At 44.5% G+C, this 20,535-nt stretch overlaps 1 protein-coding gene across 1 annotated transcript; it reads right to left on the bottom strand.

Moving 5' to 3' along the window:
- Positions 1–564: 564 nt before the first annotated feature.
- On the bottom strand, positions 565–1,992 carry LOC143546210 (uncharacterized). The gene has a single exon (XM_077037950.1). The coding sequence runs from the start codon at positions 1,990–1,992 to the stop codon at positions 565–567; it is 1,428 nt and encodes a 475-aa protein (XP_076894065.1).
- Positions 1,993–20,535: the final 18,543 nt, after the last annotated feature.

Raw genomic sequence — 20,535 nt, 5'->3', positions numbered from 1 at the left:
GCTTTCAACCCAATTCGTAATGAAGCTTTGTGGTCCACTACCTTGTTTACTGCCCTTGCAAATATTGTTACATAATTCATGATTGTGTAGAAAGCTTGCACCCTAAGTATTTCATCAAAATGTTGTTGTTGATCCAAGCCTGATATGACCTCTATAGCATCACCCTGTGTAAAAGAAAATTTTTATTATATTTTGACATGTTGTCCAGCTTACTGCTTACTGACAATGAATGTAAAACTGATGGATAAAGTTAGTGATTGAGATTAAAGTTGACAACTTACATGACGGTCAACAAACAGATAGCAGAGGTCTTTTTGGTATTTTGGTGTCCATTTCCTTATAACTCGTATTTGTATCATCTGAGGTTTTGACCGAGGCTTGATGTCACGAATACGAATTAAGTTTAACGCCATTGTATTATCTGTCATGCTGTAATGAAAGTCGTTAGTGTATGCAGTAGATACAATGTGTATATACAATGGTAAGCATTTATGTATGAAGTGAACGTATATTTGTGTGTATGGTTAGTGTATGTTAACTATCATTGTTGTGTTATATGCTAGTCTAGTTTGTTGTACTGTCTATTTCCTTTAGAAAATCTGAGTATACTATATTTTTTGTTAAAGCTGCATCGTCGTCGCCATGTGGTACAATAACAATTTTTAGGGAGTGCGGTGTTGTTGCTCTTGATAACGCGACGTATAATTGGCCATGACTGAATACTGGTTGTGGGAGATAGATTCCTATTTTGTCTAGAGATTGACCCTGGCTTTTGTTTATCGTCATTGCGTAGCATAGTCGTAATGGGAATTGTTTCCTCTTGAGTTCAAATGGCAGTTCTTTGTCCTTATACGTTAACGATATTTTTGCAATATATACCTTACGACCTATAAACTTCCCTGTCATTATTTGTGCTTCGACAATTGCAGGTAACAGTTGAGTTACTATTAATCGTGTGCCGTTACAAAGGCCGTCCTTAGGGTTGAGGTTTCTTAGTAGTACAACTGGAGAATTGACTTTTAATTCAAGAACGTGTGTTGGCAGACCGGTAAAGTTTAGAAGGTTAAGGTACTCCACAGGATACAAAACTTCTATATCAGTGTTGTCACCCGGATGAGGAACAACGGAGTCTATGCTCGTATAGGTTCTGGTTGTCCCAGCAGCCATATCGATAACCATAGAGTTGATTTCGTGGACCATGTTGTTTGTGGGGCAGATGATAGCCTTCCTTGAAAGAGTTGTTGCATCGGGGTTTTGTAACGTATCGTTGTCGTATATGAAGTGTATGAGTTCTGTTAATGCATCGTCAGTATAGGGTATCAGATATTGATCAGGTATACGTATGATTTTAGCGTCTTGTGGTTCACTCATGTCTGGCGTACCGATGTCGCCATCGCCTATAGAAACCAACCAAGATGAAAATCCAGAGATTTGATTTTGTTTGGAAATAGTAATGTTTGGTCTCTGCAAGCGCATGTTTTCAGTCAATTTATACACTTTGAAATCGTTCCACAAATAAGATCTTGGTAACGACGAAGCGAGAATCGTTGACTTTGAAGCACCTTGTATTATCGGAAGTGTTTGTCTGAAGTCGCCAACAAGCAAGACTGACTTCCCGCCAAAAGGTTTAGTCTGACAATCGAATAAGTCTCTAAGAGATCTGTCTAGAGTTTCAAAGCATCTTCTATCGTTCATTGGTGCCTCATCCCAAATGATAAGAGACGTTTGTGTTAATAATTGGGCAAGTTGTGTGTTTTTCTTGATGTGACATAATGAGTTTTCAGTGACGTCTAATGAGATCTTGAATCTCGAGTACGCTGTACGTCCTGATGGAAGCAACAATGACGCTATGCCAGAGGCAACGACAGCTAACACTATACTACCATTAGATCGTAAAGCTGAAATTATTGTTGTCCATAAAAAGGTTTTATCTGTTCCACCATGCCCGTACACGAACACCAATACCTGAGTTGCTGAAGATATTCCAGACATGACATCTTCATATATTCTGTTTTGTTGAGGGTTGAGCTTTGAACGGGCCTCTTGGTGTTCAACTGATAGCATGTGTCGGTCGTAGTTTCTTTCTTCCATTAATATACTGTTTTCTAATTGTATCAGCTCTAGGCAAAGGTAGACCACACTCTGTTAACGACTTAGAAGGTGAACCCGATCGAAGTAGCAACTCTAGCTCGTACAGGACATACTGCTTTAGATCGTCGTCGTTCACAATGCCATAGTTTCGTTTTCCATCGTCTGCCATCCTATGCCATTGTTCATTCCACATCTTCAAAGGATCTGTTATATCACAAAAAAAAAAAGCATTTGGGTGAATAATGCGCGTAATTCTGCTGCTGTAGCCCAAGTTGAAGCCTCTTCGAATGCTGCCAACCATTCAACATCATCACCGAGCAACCCTAACTTCTCACATGCGGCACGGAATGTTGAGCATACCTCACCGTTGACTGTTCATATAGACACGAAGGATGTACAACCTCTTTGATAACCCAACAACATGCGCAAGAAGAAGGTCTCTCCACAGCTAGGATGTATGTAGATAAGCCTTCCTATTGCGGGTGGTTTGTCTGATGCCTGTCTTAGCCATACCTTAGATTATGTATCCCATTTATACTCTGACAAATAATCAATGTATCTAAGATGCCGACCACTGTTGTCTCTATCGTTGTTGGAGAGCCACTCTGTTAATGTTGTTTTTCTATAGAACGGGTTATCTACAACATTTTAAAGTTGGTCAGTGTCTCTAAAAGTAACATTCTGCATGTTTTCTAAGTGGACAGCCAACACCTGGACGGAAGGGTTTCTATCATGAATGTCAAAGTTAAACATTCTCCATGCTGCCTCGTGTGGACAAATGAATCTACCATCAACAAAATTTTGAATTTCATTGATGCTCGTAGATTGAGCTCGATATGCAACATTGACTAAAGTTGGTGACTTTGAGATACTGTAATGAATACGATCAACACCTTTTGATATATACTTGAAAAGGTATTTGATGAGCATACTCCAACCACAGTACTCAACATTTATATGAGCCATAAATGTAAAGACAAAGTACGGTTGTAAGGGACGACGTATCTGCTATCTATATTTACATTGCCCTTTCGCACAAAGAAACCATTTGATCTTCGTCTATAATGTACGCGCCCATTATCATCGAATAAGGTCTCTGGCTCATAGTGTTTGGGAAAGCTTTTGGAGCAAGATCCAGAGGCCATGCATGGTGAATTTGGATTTAGGAGTCCACATGGTCCATGAATCATAAGCTCAGTGACTATGCTGTATAGGTGGGGGTCAATTGAAGGATCTGGTATCTCAGCAGAGATGAAATTATCAATCTAAGACGCGTCTCTGATTATGCACGAAGGAGTCACCCACAAAAGTATGTGGCAATGCGGAAGGCCTCTCTTTTGAAATTCAACTGTATATACATCTGCATTAAAGTGACAATTATAGTGACATCAATGGAAGACATATTAGGGGCAAAAGGGTATTGGTAAACGCAAAGAGCATGCATCTGTAACGCACCTGCAGAAATATCACCAAACGGTTTTTGGTTCTTAATAAACTTAAGAAATAGCCTAAGTTTTATATGAAAGACTCGGGCGATGATATCTGGACGATCTTGCGACTTCAGCGAAGGAAATCGTGACATATATCTTTCAATCTCAGGCCACTTCACATTACATGTGAATGTAATGAAATACTGAGGTTTACCGTGTACTCTGCAAATAACAAGAGCATCCTGATAGTGTTTGTACATGTATCGTGGACCACCGACAAAAGATGATGGTAACACGGTACGTTTGCCAATCTCCTTGCCTTCAGTATCACCACGTTGAACAGCGTCACATACGCCTTGAAGAAAGTCATTACGAAAAACACTCTGGTTGAGTCTAATATAGTCAAGCCGGCTCTCCTCTATACACACATAGGCATCAACAATAAATTGTTGTAGCAACCGACCACCCCTTAGAAGTAGTGTATATAAGTTACGTCGGTCATGTAGTAAATAGCTATAGTACATATTCATGGTAAGCTTCCTGTCACGTGCCCCATTGTTTACCCGAAGAGAAAGCTCAGGCGACCATCCTTGTTCACCATAAAGGAAAAGAAGAGGTTACTGTAACGACATATACAGAGGATGAAGTTTGTTTATATGTTGTGGGCCGCCCTCTCTATGTCGAACTACAATGTCGAATCGCGTACATAAGGGATCAGCATCAGTAACAATGGCGCCGATACAGCCTGGAGACGGCATGTCATAAGAAACTTTCTCATGTGAACCGTAGAGACACACAGAAAATTCAGGCACCTCAGCCGATAAACAAAGATCCCTAGCCGTACGAAAAGGTTTAACCACCTCGTTTGTTGACTCTAAGATGTTAAGAAGGAGGGTAACTGTTTGAGGACAAAGAGAAGATTCATCACCCAAAGAAAAAGGATGAAGTCGGTTGGCAATTTCATTGTAAGTGTCATAGACATACATTTGTAAGAAACGCGGTCTCTGATTAGGAGGAGGACAAAGGGTACCTAACCAATGGTGAACCTGGCCACTTATCTTAAAGACGTACGGCCCAGATCCTTGGTTTACGGTGTCGTCAATCTTAGCACCAAAAGATGTCATAGAAAAGACAGAGTTATATGCACGAATTTTGGACATAAAGTCAGCTTGCTGAAACAAATGAATAACAGATGTATAAGGGCGCCTAGGATACGGGAGTGCGACACGACCTCCTTTACAACATTGTGTGTATTTCAGATTATGCCTCGTAGAAGTAGCAACAAAGCGTTCATCAAACCAAAAAAAAGCATCACAAAACTCACAGACATTGTCACAGTTACCAATATCAATATAGTGAGACGCATTCGTATTTGCATCACGCGTTAGTGCAGGGTGATAAGATGCCTGCCTAGAGGATTGACCCCGGTTAGCATTAGTAAATGACGATGACCCGGTTCTGGGTCGTTTTTCGCGTGACATGTCAAGTGTTGATCTTCAAACGAAATCTAAACAAAAAACTACCGCTACAACAAACGTAACCACAACAAAATCCCTAATGTTTAAAGAAAATCTAAAGCCTAAAGAAAATCAACCAGTAAAGCACACATAATAAATATACAATAGTTATAGACTTATATATAAGATGGAAGTTAAATATAAACAATGATAAGTGCGTACCTCCCACTGAAAAGAGAAAACAACCTGCTGTAACCTGAAACAACAATCCCCAAAACAAAAATGTAAAGGTAATTAAAAAAAAATACACACAAGACATTAAAAAAATGATTTTAAATTGCTGGGTTTAAAATGGTTTATTGACATAAAATAGTTTCATTAATAATGGTTGGATAGAAAATTGATTTACATTATGATGCTTAAAAACAGTAGCTTTATTTGTTATCATTCTAATCTGAATGGTAGCATGAAAAATTATCTCTTGAAATGCTATGCACTTTGTAGAAAAACAACAATAATAATAAAACTGGTTTAAGTTTGAACTAACAATAATAATAACTGGTTTCTACTTATTAATGCATTATTTCCCACATATTTACACTCGTTAAGCAAGATATCATAATACTTTTTAACGCCTGACAGTAAACTGCACATAAGCATACCCGTATTGATAATAATAATAATAGACTTAAAACTGCAACATTTATGTAAATGTATATGACAGTAACAATGTATAAATCAGTTTTAATTAATAAATAATTTAAATATCTATGCCAATTCCATTTCTTTGAAGCAACCCTCATCTCTTCCCGTTTTTCACATAGCACGCCCAAATTTTGTTAGCTACCTTAGAGAAAAATTAAAGTGCACATAAGCATACCTTTAAAGTCAAATGATCAAATTTTTAGTCTGCTGCGTTTTCACTTAATAGATGTTGAAACATAAAAATACAAAAATAGATTTCCGACATGCTACACAATAACACAAAAGACATAAAAATCCAATGTTCATATAACGTCCGGGTGTAAAAACATAGCCTAGTACACGAAACAACATTTCCAAACACAAAAACAAAGTAAAACACAAAAACAAAAACGAAGGACATTTCATCAAACACATGGCGTGCACCAACAAAACTGTTATTGACACCTTATTAACAGTGTAATTCTAGTCTGTTAGTCTTCAATTGTGTATAATACATCCATCAAAAGAAGAAATTAAAGTCAAAGATAAGTTAACACTAACCTGGAACATCTAATATCTTCTACCTGTTCGACCAAGAACGCATGCAAGCGACATACAACAAATTAGTATAATTTATACAAAGTAGATAGAAACATCACACGTGCATAGGACACGCGTCATATAAAAGACAACTCCACTCAGCAGACCCCACTAAACATACAAAGTTATAAAGAAAGAAATAGAACAAAAGGGCAGAGGATCGAACCCATGTAACATATACTGAGGTTTGGGAAGGTAGGTACAACATAAGAAGCAAAAGTTACAACACCCAATGCTTAAGAATGTTCTCTTTTAATATATATATATAATTTCAATTCATACCATTTTGAAGATTAGACACTTTGTATAACATGTGATTTCAGTTCATACCATTTTGAGATGTTTACTTACCACTTTTTGAAACTTTGTTAACTTTGGACCATTGAGAAAAGAGAAATATTAAAACACTTAACTGAAAAATGAATTCCATGGATACGGAGGTTGAGTTTCATCAGCACCATCCCAAAGACAGAAAGTCATCTTATTAAGAACAAATAATTTTCCAGCTAATTGAGAACTGAAATCTTTGTGATTCTAGCCTAGGTGATTTTCATCATCATCTGAATTAAATCAATAAAATTGTCGTGTTTTAATTAAAAATGCCCCCCCCCCCTAAATTAATAATTAATAATAATTAAATAGTCGTATCAGTTAGTAATTTAGCTAGTTTACGTAATTAAAAGAGACGTAGTTTTGATATCTCGATTTACTTAGTTTTACTAGAGTCGTTCGGTCCACTTGTCGGTTAGTAGTTTAGTCGAGTTTTAGAGAGTCTAGAGTATTACTTAGTGTCTAGATTAGGTTAATTTGGTTAATAATTATATAACTACTTTTAGCACATCAATTCGCTTTTTTGGAGTTCAAATTTACATTGACCACTTTGGGGATCAAAATTTGATAGATGTACTTAACGTTATTTATTGTCTTACCGCTCTTTCTTTAAATTATCTCCCCATAAGACTAGTTGTATTGGGAAGTACTGTGATCAGCAGTTGGCTTAAAATAATATGCCTTCATGTATAGATGGCAATTTTCATCTCATTAAAAGCAGTCTAACGATTAACTATAATTGCTTAATTGATAGCTAAAGCGTTTTGTGTTAGAGGATGAGTTGCGATGCTCAACAATTATCCCAATAGACCTATAATAGTAGTTAAAAACTTGGATATGAATTCTCATGTATTATTTATTCCCACAAATTCTCATATATGATGTGGGCTGGGACATAAGTTATATTCTAGGTAGACGAAAAACTCACTTGTGATGAGATAGAGGTGCATTACCCAAGACCATAAGATATTGAAAAAATATATTTTTTTTTCCTAAAATATATTTGAGTAGTTAGAATAAAAAGTAGTTGAAGAAACACTAAGTGACCCCGGGCAGATTATAGGTAATCTGGGGGCTAAGTAATGTTTCCCACGAAGGTTAGGTCCAGCAGAGTAAGTTGTACTTCAGGGAACCTGCAAAACAGACACCGTAAGCTCGTCACTGAGAAGGGGGGGGTTCCTCCTTGTGACCACCCTCCGGCGTGAGAATCAGTCTATATTGCTCTTTGAATATAAAAGTATATGAATACTATTAGAGCAGTTATCAAGTAAGTTATACGAGATAGTAGATGATGAAATGATAATACCATTTGCCGTCTTTTATAGCCGAAGGTGGGTTTCCAAGGGGTTTAGCCGGCCCAACACGCTACCAACTGTAACCTATGCACGTGCCCTACCTGTGAGTGGTGGATAGGTAGCGGCTGACACAGAGCAGGCGTGCCGTGCACTCTTCGTCTTCTACCAACTGCAGGCTAGGCACGTGGTCTGGCAGGAGTTGGTGGGCAGGCGGCGGCTATTGGTCACAGTGCTGTGGCGTGCTGTCTGCCACGCTGCTGTCAGTGAGCTGTCGCATTCTTGGTCAGATCTTTTGTCTTTACCTCGTCAGGTATCACGCAAAAGATCCTCCATCATACGGACTGGCCCATTTTGGCGGGAGTTTTCCCCCTCCCGCCTTTGCTCATTCTTTCAGGTGACACTGAATATTTGTAAGTGTTAAGCCTTATGCGTGTAGCTATGCTGTGCGGGTAGCCTTCCCTGATGGCTTGTATCCGCAACTGCGGGAACAGGCGGGTTACTTTACCATTGGGAGGCTTTTCCCTGCGTATGCAGCTTGCATACTGCGCGTAGGCTTCTCTGAGCATGGTGGGTCCTGCGGGAGTAGATGGTCTTTGCGCAGACATCCCTGTTCAAGGTGAGTCATGCGGGACCAACTGAGCCTTGCTGGGACCTACCTCTTCAAGTCCCCCCAGTCCAATGTTCTTCTCACGAATGTCTAATAAAGTGAGGTGAATTTTTGGACTTAAGCAAAGGGTTTTGAAAAGGGGTTTTTGTAAGGTTTTCCATGGGGGTTCTTCCCGCGGAAGTCCTTGTCACTTGGAGAAATTCCCGAGTTTCCTGCTTGGTCTTTGGGTATGATGCGGGTAGGTCTGTAACCTCCTCGCAAGTCAGGAGCATTGAGTCTTAGTTGTGCGGATTCTCCCTGTGGTTCTGGTAGTTTTTGAACATAGTGATCAATTATGTTTAAACCACCAATTCCATCTTGGAGCCTCAAACAACGTAGTACTCGATGTTCCCGCAATGCGGGGATATTATTTCCGTTTCACAAGCATTGCCCAAAAGATCCTTCCTGGTTTCAATTCTCAGCGGGTGCTAGGTATGTGAAGGGTTTTGCCTTTACACTGTACCTGCGTCCGTCTTACGGTTACTTTACTTCCAAGGTATTCCTGGCGTCCATTCCCTGCGGGTGCTAGGTATGTGAAGGGTTTTGCCTTTACACTGTACCCGCACCCGTCTTATGGTTACTTGGTTGCCAAATATTTTGGCTTCAATTCCCTGCGGGTGTTAGGTATGTGAAGGGTTTTGCCTTTACACTGTACCCACACCCGGCTTATGGTTACTTGTTTGCCAAGGTAAGGGGTATTTTCCCGCTTACTTTTTTGAACCTTAGTCTTCAAATTTTTAAATTTTGAAATTTGAAGAGTTGGATGGATAACAACCCAATACCTCAAACGTCGTGCGACGGTTTCTTCTGACTGTGTCAGGACGTGCCAGAAGTTATGGCGACATGACATTATGTGGTCATTCCAGTTGCTTTTTCAGGCGCGTGGGCACGGGATTTCGGGCGCGTAGCCGCGAAATCTCTGGCACACGTCCTTTTTGACAGCTGTTGCCAGTTTGCTTTTGCCACGCGTCATAGTTTAATTGCACCTTTGATTTCTCTCTCTTCCGTATTAAATTCATCGCATTAATTGCGATTGCTATATAAAGGGGGAGAAGGTTATTTGCAATTCACACTTTCCACTTTCATCTCTTCTTCTCCAGTAATTTCCGGCGAATTTCTCTTTTTCAGTAAAGTATTGCTCTGAAATCTCTTCTTTCTTCCACCATGTCTTCTCACGATGCTGATGATCAGAAGACTGCTGGCGAATGCCAGTGTTATCTTCCTGTCGAGCTGTACCAGTATATCGTCAGGAAGTTCATGCTCGAGTCTCTCGAGCCTGAGTTTCCTGAGCCCCACCATACTGTGTACGATGCCCCTAGTGGCAAGATCGGGGTTTATGCTGCATTCTTTGTCTACGGGAACCTTAGGTTTCCGTTGACAAAGTTTGTGTACCGTGTCCTAGAGAGGCACGGTGTGCACCTGACAGAGGTGCACCCCATGGCCATTGCCAAGGTCCGGCACTTTGAGTGGGTGTGCCGGATACTGGGCCTTGAGCCCCTTGTTGACCGCCTGATGACCTTCTATACTTGGAGGTGCATCCAAGGGTGGTACACTCTTACAACCCGTATCAAGGGTTTAAAGATTTGTACCACCGAGCGGAGTCTTCGCTCATGGAGAAGAGAGTTCTTCTTTATATCCGCTCGAGCCATCCCCATTGCCATGAAGTTCAAGAATGGCCAGCCGCTTCCGAACCTTCCCGCCATCAACTACGAGGAGGCGGAATGGCTCGCGAAAATATCCCGGGTCCAGTCCCCGGTTTTCCGTTTTCCGGAGTCGGCGATGGTGATGCTGGGGATGAGCCGGGTGTGGAAGGCGGCGAATGCGGATAAGGTTCCGATCGTCCTTGAATATGGTTCGAACTCTACCCCTTATGGTATGTCTTGTTTCTTTTTTGCTGACTACGATTTTTTCTAACTTTCTTGTTGATTTCAGAGGGTAACGATCTTCAGTCGCTCCTGAATCCGCGGGAGGAAGATGGTCCTGCGCGGATGGGTACTCGTGCTCTGGACGAGAACGAGTTGCCCATCTTAGAGCAGACTGCGGGTCGGTTCGTGGAGGTTTACCTGCCAGGCCAAGAGATCCTGAGCCACCGACGGCCAGGTAAGCCTATCTTCTACCCTGAACCTCTCAATGCTGTGCCTGCTGCTGGAGTTCATGACATTTCTTCTTCTGAGGAATCCGCAGAAGGTCCTCCACTGGTGCGGAAGAAAAAGGCTGCCGTCGGGAAAGGCAAGGAGAAGGTGGCCTCTACGGCCGACCCGGTAGTCCTATCTGACTCGGAGTCAGATAATGCAGAGGTGGCGGGGAAGCCCGGTGGTGAGGAGACCACCGCTCCGGAGGCTGCAGGTGTTACCTCCGGGGAGGCAGCGACGACGACGGTTACCGGTGTCAAGAGGCCGGCTCCATCGGGTTCGCCCCCGCTCGTCCGTGCGTTCAAGCTCAAGAAACCCCGTAAGTACCCCCATAATTCTTGTCTAGATTTGTTGTTTCAAATAAATTTTTCTAACACTTTTGCTTGTGCAGGTGTGGATGTTGACGCATTCCAGGGTGGAGTTGGAGTAAGTATTCCCCCGCCAATGACGGTAGGCTCGGTCAGCCTTCCCGAGGCGTCGACCCAGGCGTCTACGCTTGCTTCCGCTGGTTCTAGCCTTCCTGAGGCTGTTCCAGCTGAGAAGGTGTCTCCGCCGGCCGTGAGTGCAATTTTTACAGCATCTTTCACGGAGCCGGCGGTTACTGTTGCTGAGGAGACGGCGCCAACAATGGCTACCACGGCGGCTGCCACTATACCTGCGCCACCGGCACCGACGGCCGGACCATCAGGTACGCGCCGGGCTTCCCGCCGATCTACGCCACCTTCCCGTCTGCCTGACCTGTTGGATGGATTTCCTTTAGGTTCAGGTGATGGGTTTGGCGGCTATCGGCCTGTTATTGACCCTACAGGTACGTAGGGTTCTTTTTTCTTTGTATATTTTTGTCATCTTTTCCTAACTGCCTTTGTTTCTTTTGCAGTGTCGGATTCCAATGAAGTGTATGTTCCAAGATGGAACATACGCCGAGGAACAACCCTTCGCACCCCTGTGGAGTGCGTGGACTGGGCTCGCCACGCTGCTCCTCATGGTGCGTTGGGGGAAGCCATGGCTAGCTACCAAGAGGGTAGGCTAACCAATGAGCTTCGGGTTCTCCAGGCCCGAACGCAGCCCCGCGTCGAGCTGCTTTGTCGTGAAAACGACAAGTTAAAAGCAGCTCGCGCCAAAGATGTATCTGAAGCGCGGGCTCTTCGGGAGGAGAACCGGCAGTTGGCCGCTGCCGCAGCCGAGAAGGAGAAGGCATTCAAGGCCCTCGAGGTTGAAGTCCAGGCGCGACTCGAGGCCCGCTCCAAGGCTGCCCAAGCTGTGAATGAACAGCTTCGGCTGGCCAAGGAGACTGCGCGAAACTCAACTGAGAGGGCTGCCAAGGCTGAAGCTGTTGCTGAGCCACTTCGCGAAGAGAATGAGCAGCTTAAATGCAAATTAAAGGCTCTTCAGCATGCTCATGACGCCTTGGCAATGGAAGATGCCAAGAAGCTGCAGGAGATCCTTGACCAGAGGGGGATGCTTGACCGTACTGAAAGGAAACTCAAAAGCGTCGAAGAAGCTGCCGCCAAGGAAGTTCAACTTGCCAACCTTGATAAAAGCGGAGCCGAACGTGCTTACAAAGAAAGTCAAGCTACCCTCCAATGGCTGCTTCGAGAAGCGTTGCCTGAGGTATCTTTATCTTTTTCTTTACGCTTTCCGCTCGTAATTAGAAAATGTTCTAACTTGTAATTTTCTTTTGTAGGTTGTGCGTCGGGTCCTTTCAGAGACCTCTTACGACGATGCAATGAGCGCAGCCCTCAACGCTTCTCATGAGGATGGGCAGAAGACTGGCTTCCTGCTTGGTCTAGGGTTTGCTGAGAGAGGCTTTCCGCCCTCCAACTTCCCTTTATTCAATGTTAATACTGAAGCTGCTTATGACCAAGCTGTGAATCAGTACGCTGCCTTCCCGCATCCAGTGGTGGAGAAGGTGAATGAAGCTGCTGCTGCTGATGATGGGCTAAGCATCCTTAAGGCTTTCCTTGGGCAGCCGCGCTCTGACGGTGCTGGTCCAAGTGGAGGTGGCCCTGAAGCCTGATCCTGAAGATCCCTTCCCACTGCTAGGATAGACTTAGCCTTGTATAGATTTCTTTTAGGCGGGTAGTTACCCAGCCATTCTTGTAATTGATTGTGAAATATTAATCTCTTTGCGTATAAGATTGTTATTTCCTTCCTTGGGTTCTTTGCTTTATAAACTTATGACTTGCATACTTAGTTTAAATTAGCAATTTCCCAAGTGTTTAGAATAAGAACCTTTGAACGTGGTTGATGATGGGTTTAAGTTTCGCCTCCTCCTTCGTGATTGTGCGGGTAAAACCGTCACTTGCACTTGGTAGGATGGCTAATCTTTACCCTCTATCTGACCTGCGTGTAGGTTTTCCTTTTCGAAATTTCTAAGGCATTAAGTTAAACCTTTGAACGTGGTTGATAATGGACTAAAGTTTTCGCTTCCTCTTTCGTGATTGTGCGGGTGCAACCGTCACTTGCACTTAGTAGGATGGCTTTAACTTTAGACCTATATCTGACCTGCGTGTAGGTTTTTCTTATCCCTTTTTTTTTTTAAGTGTTCATAAGTTAACCTTTTAACGTGGTAGATGGTAAGTTAAGTTTGGCTTCCTTGTTTGTGATTGTGCGGATAAGACCGTCACTTGCACTTACAAGGATGGCTAAACTTTACCTACATCTGACCTGCGTGTAGGTTTTCCTTAGAACTTTTTAACATTTTGGCGTTGTGTTTATGCGGGTATTGCCGCCTTCCACACGCAACTACTTCTTCCCGTAAGGGAAGTTCATAGGTTACAAGCTATTAATACATCATGAAAGGAGAATCATTTCCATTAGAAGTGGCTCTAGGCCTTTTCTTTACAAGTTGGAATTGATCTACATATAACATTTGCGTAATTGAGCTCCATTCCATGTTCTAGGGATGGGAGTGCCATCGAGCCTTTCGAGCCGGTACGCGCCCTTTCCCAGAACTTCTTTGATAATGTATGGCCCTTCCCAAATCGGGGCCAACTTTCCTGGGCGTTGTTGGTTCGAAGCCTCGTTGTTACGCAGTATGTAGTCTCCTTCCTTGAAGTTGCAGAGTTTTACCCGCGTGTTGTAGTATTTTTGCATTTGTCGTTTGTAGTTTTCTTCACGCACGGCGGCTAAGTCTCTGCGCTCTTCGGTTAGCATAAGGTCTAACCGTCTTTCCGCATCATTGTCTTCTGGTTGGATTAAGACCCTTGGTGAGGGTAAACCGATTTCGACTGGGATCATGGCTTCAGTGCCATAAGTGAGACTGAACGGGGTTTCTCCCGTACTGGTCTTCTTCAGCGTTCTGTTTGCCCAAAGGACGTGTGGAAGCTCGTCCACCCAACCGGATCTATGTTCCAAGAGTCTTCTCTTTATGCCTTCGACGATGCTCTTATTTGCTCTTTCCACCTCACCGTTACCTTGCGGGTGTGCCACTGAGGTAAAGGTGTGGGTGATTTGAAGTTCTTTCAGCCACTGCTGTAGCTTCTTGTCAGCAAAGTTGGTGCCATTGTCGCTTACCAAATTCTGTGGAAGTCCAAAACGACAAATAATAAATTCCCAAATAAATTTTTTGATATGCTTTGCGGTTGTTTGGGCTAAAGGTTTCGCTTCTATCCATTTGGTGAAGTAGTCAATGGCTACCACTAGGAACTGAACATTCCCAGCTGCTGTTGGAAATGGGCCTGTCACGTCAATGGCCCACTTCTGAAATGGCCACGAGGAGGTGACAGGAACAAGTTCATTTTTCGGGCGATGCGTGTTGGGTGCGTAAAGCTGGCAAGATCTGCATTTTCTGATGTATGCCAACGCGTCCATATGCATCCCCGGCCAGAAGTATCCCGCGTTGTTTAGCTTGGCTACCACAGCGCGGGGGCCTGCGTGTACTCCACAGATGCCTTCGTGAACCTCCCTTAGGAGGTAGTCAGCATCTTGGTTGTCCACGCATCTTAACAATGGGCCAAGAAAGTTACGTCTGTAAAGGGTGTCATTGACCAGCTGATAATTCAGTGCTTTACAGCGTAGTTTTCTTGCCTGTGACTTCGACTCTGGTAACGTTCCTGCTTCAAGGTATTTTATTATTGGGGTCATCCATGTTTCTGTACCGGTTTGGATGACACAAATTTCCTTGTGCGGGACTGATGGTGTTTCGAGGAGTTCCACGCGGATGTCCTTTCCCAAGTGGGTGAAGGCCAGTGATGCAAGCTTGCTTAACGCATCCGCAGATTTGTTTTCGCTGCGCTTGACGTGTATCACTTTACAATCATTAAAATCGCGCATGATGGCTTTTGCTTGGGCAAGGTACAGGGCCATTGTGTCGTTCACAGCCGTGTACGTCCCGTTTATTTGGTTTGCCACTAGCATGGAATCTACGTGGGCTTCCAAATTTTTTACACCCATCTTTCGCGCAATCCTCAATCCGGCCAGGAATGCTTCATATTCAGCTTCGTTATTCGTACTTGGAAAATCCAGCCGAATAGCATAAGTATATTCCTGGCCTGCTGGATTTGTTAATTTTAACCCTGCGTCTGAACCCTCGTTACTAGCTGCTCCATCAGTGTAGAGTCGCCAGACTTCATCGATTTCGTGTGCTGGGGAGGGTTGAACCTCCTCCTGGCACTCTTTCTCCCGTGAAGCGGGGACTTCTGCAATAAAATCAGCCAGGACCTGACCTTTAATGGCTGGTCTCGGCTTGTATTGAATCGCATATTCTCCCAATTCAATTGCCCATTTGGCTAGACGTCCCGATAACTCGGGTTTGCCTAGAACATTTGAGAGTTTGAAGTTGGTGAGAATAGTGATTGGGTGACCCTGGAAATATCGTCTCAACCTGCGTGAAGCGTGTATAAGTGCCAAGACCAGTTTTTCCAGGGTAGAGTACCGGGTTTCCGCGTCTGCCAGCACGCGGCTAACATAATAGATTGGCATCTGGATGCCTCTTCGTTCTACAAGCAGGACTGCCCCGGTTGCTCTATCTGTTGCGGAGAGGTATAGGATTAACTCCTCCCCCGCTTGTGGTGCTGTGAGTGTTGGGAGTTCGATCAGGCGTGATCGAATCTCCTGAAAAGCTGCTTCCGCTTCTGGTGTCCAGCGGAAGTGCGTTTTCTTTAAACAATTTCTTAGCGTTGACACAAAAGGGAACGACCTATCCGCATGGTTTGCCAAAAAGCGGTTAAGCGCGACTAGTCGTCCATTAAGTGTTTGAGCCTGTTTTATGGTGGTAGGTGATTCCATTTTGACAATGGCTTCGACCTTTTCAGGGTTCGCTCTGAAGCCATCTTTAGTAATAATGACTCCTAAGAACTTCCCTTCTTCCACCCCAAATGAACACTTGCTCGGGTTGAGCTTCATGTTTATCTTTCTGAGCGTGTTGAAAGTTTCCTCAATGTCTTTCAACATCGCCTCTGGCTCGGGGCTTTTGATGACCAAATCATCCATATAGACTTCCAAGTTTCTCCCAATTTGGGCGTGAAACTCTTTGTCCATTAGTCGTTGGTACGTGGACCCTGCGTTCTTAAGTCCGAACGGCATCATTTTATAACAAAATGTGCCATCGGGCGTCCGAAAGGCGGTTTTGTCCTGGTCATCTACAGCCATGTGGATTTGATGGTACCCCTTATACGCATCCAAGAAGCATTTAAGGCGAAATGGTGCCACCGAATCCACCTTGAGATCAATTTCTGGCAACGGATAACAATCTTTGGGGCATGCTTTATTCAAATCTTTGAAATCTATGCACATGCGCCATTGTTTGTTATTCTTCGGTACCATTACGGGATTTGCAACCCATGTTTGATATTTGCTGACGCGCACGATGCCCGCATCAAGGAGTTCCTTGACTTGGGTTCTGCACGCGTTGGTTTGCTCGGGCCCCATTACTCTGCGCTTTTGTACGATCGGCGTAACGGCCGGATCGCATTTGAGCTTATGCTCTGCCTTTCCCCGGGGTACACCAGTCATGTCGGCTGGTGTCCACGCGAAGATGTCTGCGTTTCGCTGCAGTAAGCGCTTGAGTAAGGTGCGTGTTGGATCAACAATTGTCGGGCCAATGGTAACGGCCTGATCGGGATATTTCCCATTGAATGCCCACTGTTCAGGTTCAGTGATGGTTTGTTTGGCCATCTTCGGTTTGGGTTTAGAGGAGACAGATGCGATGCATACCTGGGGAATGCCCGTGATCATCGCTACGCCTCCAGTTGTTGGCCATCCCATCATGCCGTGGACTGAGGACACCACGGCGTTGAATCTTGCCATCCCGTCTCTCCCGAATAGGATGTCATACGTATGATGTGGTTTTTTCATCACAACAAAATCCACATCCTCCGTGCGTGAATAATTCCCATCGGTGAGAGTGACGGGGAAAGATAGGATGCCCAAGGGAGTGTTCATGCTGCCGTCAAACCCTTCCATTGAAGCGTAGACCGTCTCCAGGCGTTCCTTGTCTTCATCATCGAGCTTGTCGAAGAACTGCCTGTACATTACTGTCGACGATGCGCCATTGTCAACGAGGGTGCGGGAGGTGATGTAGTGCCCCAGCTGGCTTTTAATGATAATGGGGCCTTCTTTGTTTGGGCCTCCCGGCACTCGCGGGAAGCGCACTTCTGCTTCCTTCCATGCGCATGGTTCGGTCATCGGTCTCTTTCTTCCTCTGACCTTACCATGGACCATGTTGATGCTGATGTCGACGGGCTTTCGTCCGTTACCCCTGTACCTGTTGTCGTTCCTTCCTCCCTTCTTGATAGATGCCACGAGGTGTGCGAGCCTCCCATCCTTGACGAATGTCTCGACGATGTCCCTCAAGGATGTGCACTCCTCAGTGCTATGGCCCTTTGTCCCATGGAAGTCACAAGACTTGCTCTGATCCGCATTGGGTTTCTGTCGGATCGCTGGGGCTTTTGGCCATGGCAGTTTTTCCGTGGCAAATATCTCCGTGACGCTCTTGGTGAGTGGCGTCCAACGGTTTTTCCGGTTCGAAGGGTGCGTGTTGTCCCTTCCGCCAACCAGAGGGCGAGAGCTTGAGGGGGTGTCAAAGTTTATCCTTGACTGCCAAATACCTTGCCGCCTCTTTTTGTTTAGCCGGGCGGTTCTCACATTGTTCTCCCTTGTCCTCTGTGTGTAGAGGTTTGTATTCTGGGGGAGATCTCTTCCCAGCTGTTTCTCCGTTTCGGCGAAGCGCTTGGCTGCCGTCATTATGGCATCCCATGTGGATGGCATGCCGTCTTTACCCGTCAGAGTGCGGATAAGTTCTGGGTACTCAGCGCCCTGAATGAAAGCGGCGCGAACGAGGTCTTCGCTGATGTTGCCCAGACTCAGCTTCTTGGAGTTGAAGCGGGTGATGAAGTCCAGTAAGGATTCATCCTCTTCTCTCACACAGTTGAGGATCGTCCACTGCTCCTCAGTGTGCTTCCTCTGTTGACTAAACTGTTGACTGAACTTGTTCTGGAAGTCTGCCCAGTCATAAATGTGGTGGACCGGTAAACGGTCGAACCATGCTCTGGCTGCTCCTACCAGAGTCATCTGGAACATGTAGCACCACGTGGGTTCCGTCCAGTTACTGACGGTTGCCCCCGCAATGAACCTGTTCAGATGGTCATCTGGGTCGGATAGACCATCGTATGTGCCAATGTTGGACATTTGTTTGGCACTCCTCGGGGCGATTGCTTCTGCAATGTCCCTTGCAAATTTTGACCTTCCTGCGTTTGTGGCAGTAGGTCTAAAGGCCTTGGAGAAGTCACGCGAGCTTTTTTCCGTGACTGGTTGAAATGCTTCCCCAAAATTCCTTTTTGGCTGGGGATCCGTTTCCTTACGCTTCCCTTTCGCCCTATGGCGAGGGTTCGCGTCGGTGTCGGAGTCTTCCCTCTCGTCGTCCGAGTGCTCGTACTCACTACTCATGTTGAGGTGCTGGCGAGTACTACCGAATTCCTCAGCTTGTTGGACTGAACGCAAGCGTTCGTCCAACTCAGCCTGAAATTCTCGTTGACGTGCCTCGGCCCATGCCTTCACTTGATCAAGTGTTTGGCGAGGGGCTCGAGTTCGTTTTTCCAGCTGGGTATCAGTGAATCCCAGTGGAATATTTACTCCACTTGCCCCTACATGAGTGACTGGGGTAGTGTTCGTAAAATGTACTTCACTTGCCCCAGCTTGGGTGGCTGGGGTAGTGTTTGTAAACATTGTGTTGCCGGTGTTTACCCCAGTGGCTGGGGTTGTGGTTACCGGAATTTCTCTAGTCATCTTGGAAGTTTTGAAAAACTGGAGAAAGATGTAGTTCTAGCTTTATGCACGGATGGCGCCAATGAAGAAACACTAAGTGACCCCGGGCAGATTATAGGTAATCTGGGGGCTAAGTAATGTTTCCCACGAAGGTTAGGTCCAGCAGAGTAAGTTGTACTTCAGGGAACCTGCAAAACAGACACCGTAAGCTCGTCACTGAGAAGGGGGGGGTTCCTCCTTGTGACCACCCTCCGGCGTGAGAATCAGTCTATATTGCTCTTTGAATATAAAAGTATATGAATACTATTAGAGCAGTTATCAAGTAAGTTATACGAGATAGTAGATGATGAAATGATAATACCATTTGCCGTCTTTTATAGCCGAAGGTGGGTTTCCAAGGGGTTTAGCCGGCCCAACACGCTACCAACTGTAACCTATGCACGTGCCCTACCTGTGAGTGGTGGATAGGTAGCGGCTGACACAGAGCAGGCGTGCCGTGCACTCTTCGTCTTCTACCAACTGCAGGCTAGGCACGTGGTCTGGCAGGAGTTGGTGGGCAGGCGGCGGCTATTGGTCACAGTGCTGTGGCGTGCTGTCTGCCACGCTGCTGTCAGTGAGCTGTCGCATTCTTGGTCAGATCTTTTGTCTTTACCTCGTCAGGTATCACGCAAAAGATCCTCCATCATACGGACTGGCCCATTTTGGCGGGAGTTTTCCCCCTCCCGCCTTTGCTCATTCTTTCAGGTGACACTGAATATTTGTAAGTGTTAAGCCTTATGCGTGTAGCTATGCTGTGCGGGTAGCCTTCCCTGATGGCTTGTATCCGCAACTGCGGGAACAGGCGGGTTACTTTACCATTGGGAGGCTTTTCCCTGCGTATGCAGCTTGCATACTGCGCGTAGGCTTCTCTGAGCATGGTGGGTCCTGCGGGAGTAGATGGTCTTTGCGCAGACATCCCTGTTCAAGGTGAGTCATGCGGGACCAACTGAGCCCTGCTGGGACCTACCTCTTCAGTAGTTTTTTCCTAAAAAGTGTAAGAAGTAACGTGAACCATTAGATTCAATATAAGACATAAGGGCGAGATGGTAAACTAGAATTTCTTTTTAATTATGGAATTGAATTATGAAATTAATTATCCTCCATATTTAAATACAAAAATAACAATTTCCACCAACAATTTCCATATTTTCAAAAATTATACCATCTAACCATTCCCCGTAAATACACATCAATTAGATGTTGGGATGTGGCTGGAAATTCAATCATGAATTTGAAGAAAAATAATATATAAGTGAGACTTGATTATAGGAACAAGGGGAAATCTATATCATTCTTTCACACTCATGATTTGATAAAATGATTGATTAAGATTAAATCTTTTTCGAATCTATAAACCCACTTCAATGATGAATCCTATGAAGAATTCAAAATTTTGAAAATGTTTTTTTTTTCTTAATTAGAAATAGAGGAATTGAAGATAGGGATGGCTTGCTTATTGAAAATGGAAATCGCACGCCTAATTCACTTATTCGTTTACCTTTTGGTTTCTCTCGATAAGAACTTGCAGAAAATTGAGGGAGAATGAGAGAGGTGTTTGGCGATAATTTTAGTGTTTCAAAGATATAGAGAGATAACTCTGGATCTGAAGCAATATATCATGTTTAT

The sequence above is a fragment of the Bidens hawaiensis genome, unplaced genomic scaffold (assembly GCF_021521415.1).
Source record: "Bidens hawaiensis isolate Kalapana, Puna unplaced genomic scaffold, B.hawaiensis_p1.1 tig00000055_1, whole genome shotgun sequence".
In the NCBI taxonomy this organism is placed as follows: Eukaryota; Viridiplantae; Streptophyta; class Magnoliopsida; order Asterales; family Asteraceae; genus Bidens; species Bidens hawaiensis.
The sequence above is the reverse complement of the archived record's forward strand: the minus strand, read 5'-3'. Positions and strand labels throughout refer to the sequence as shown.

What these genes read in the sequence shown, in the direction of transcription:
- LOC143546210 (XM_077037950.1), bottom strand. Translation starts at nt 1,992, where the DNA reads ATGTCTGGAATATCTTCAGCAACTCAGGTATTGGTGTTCGTGTACGGG.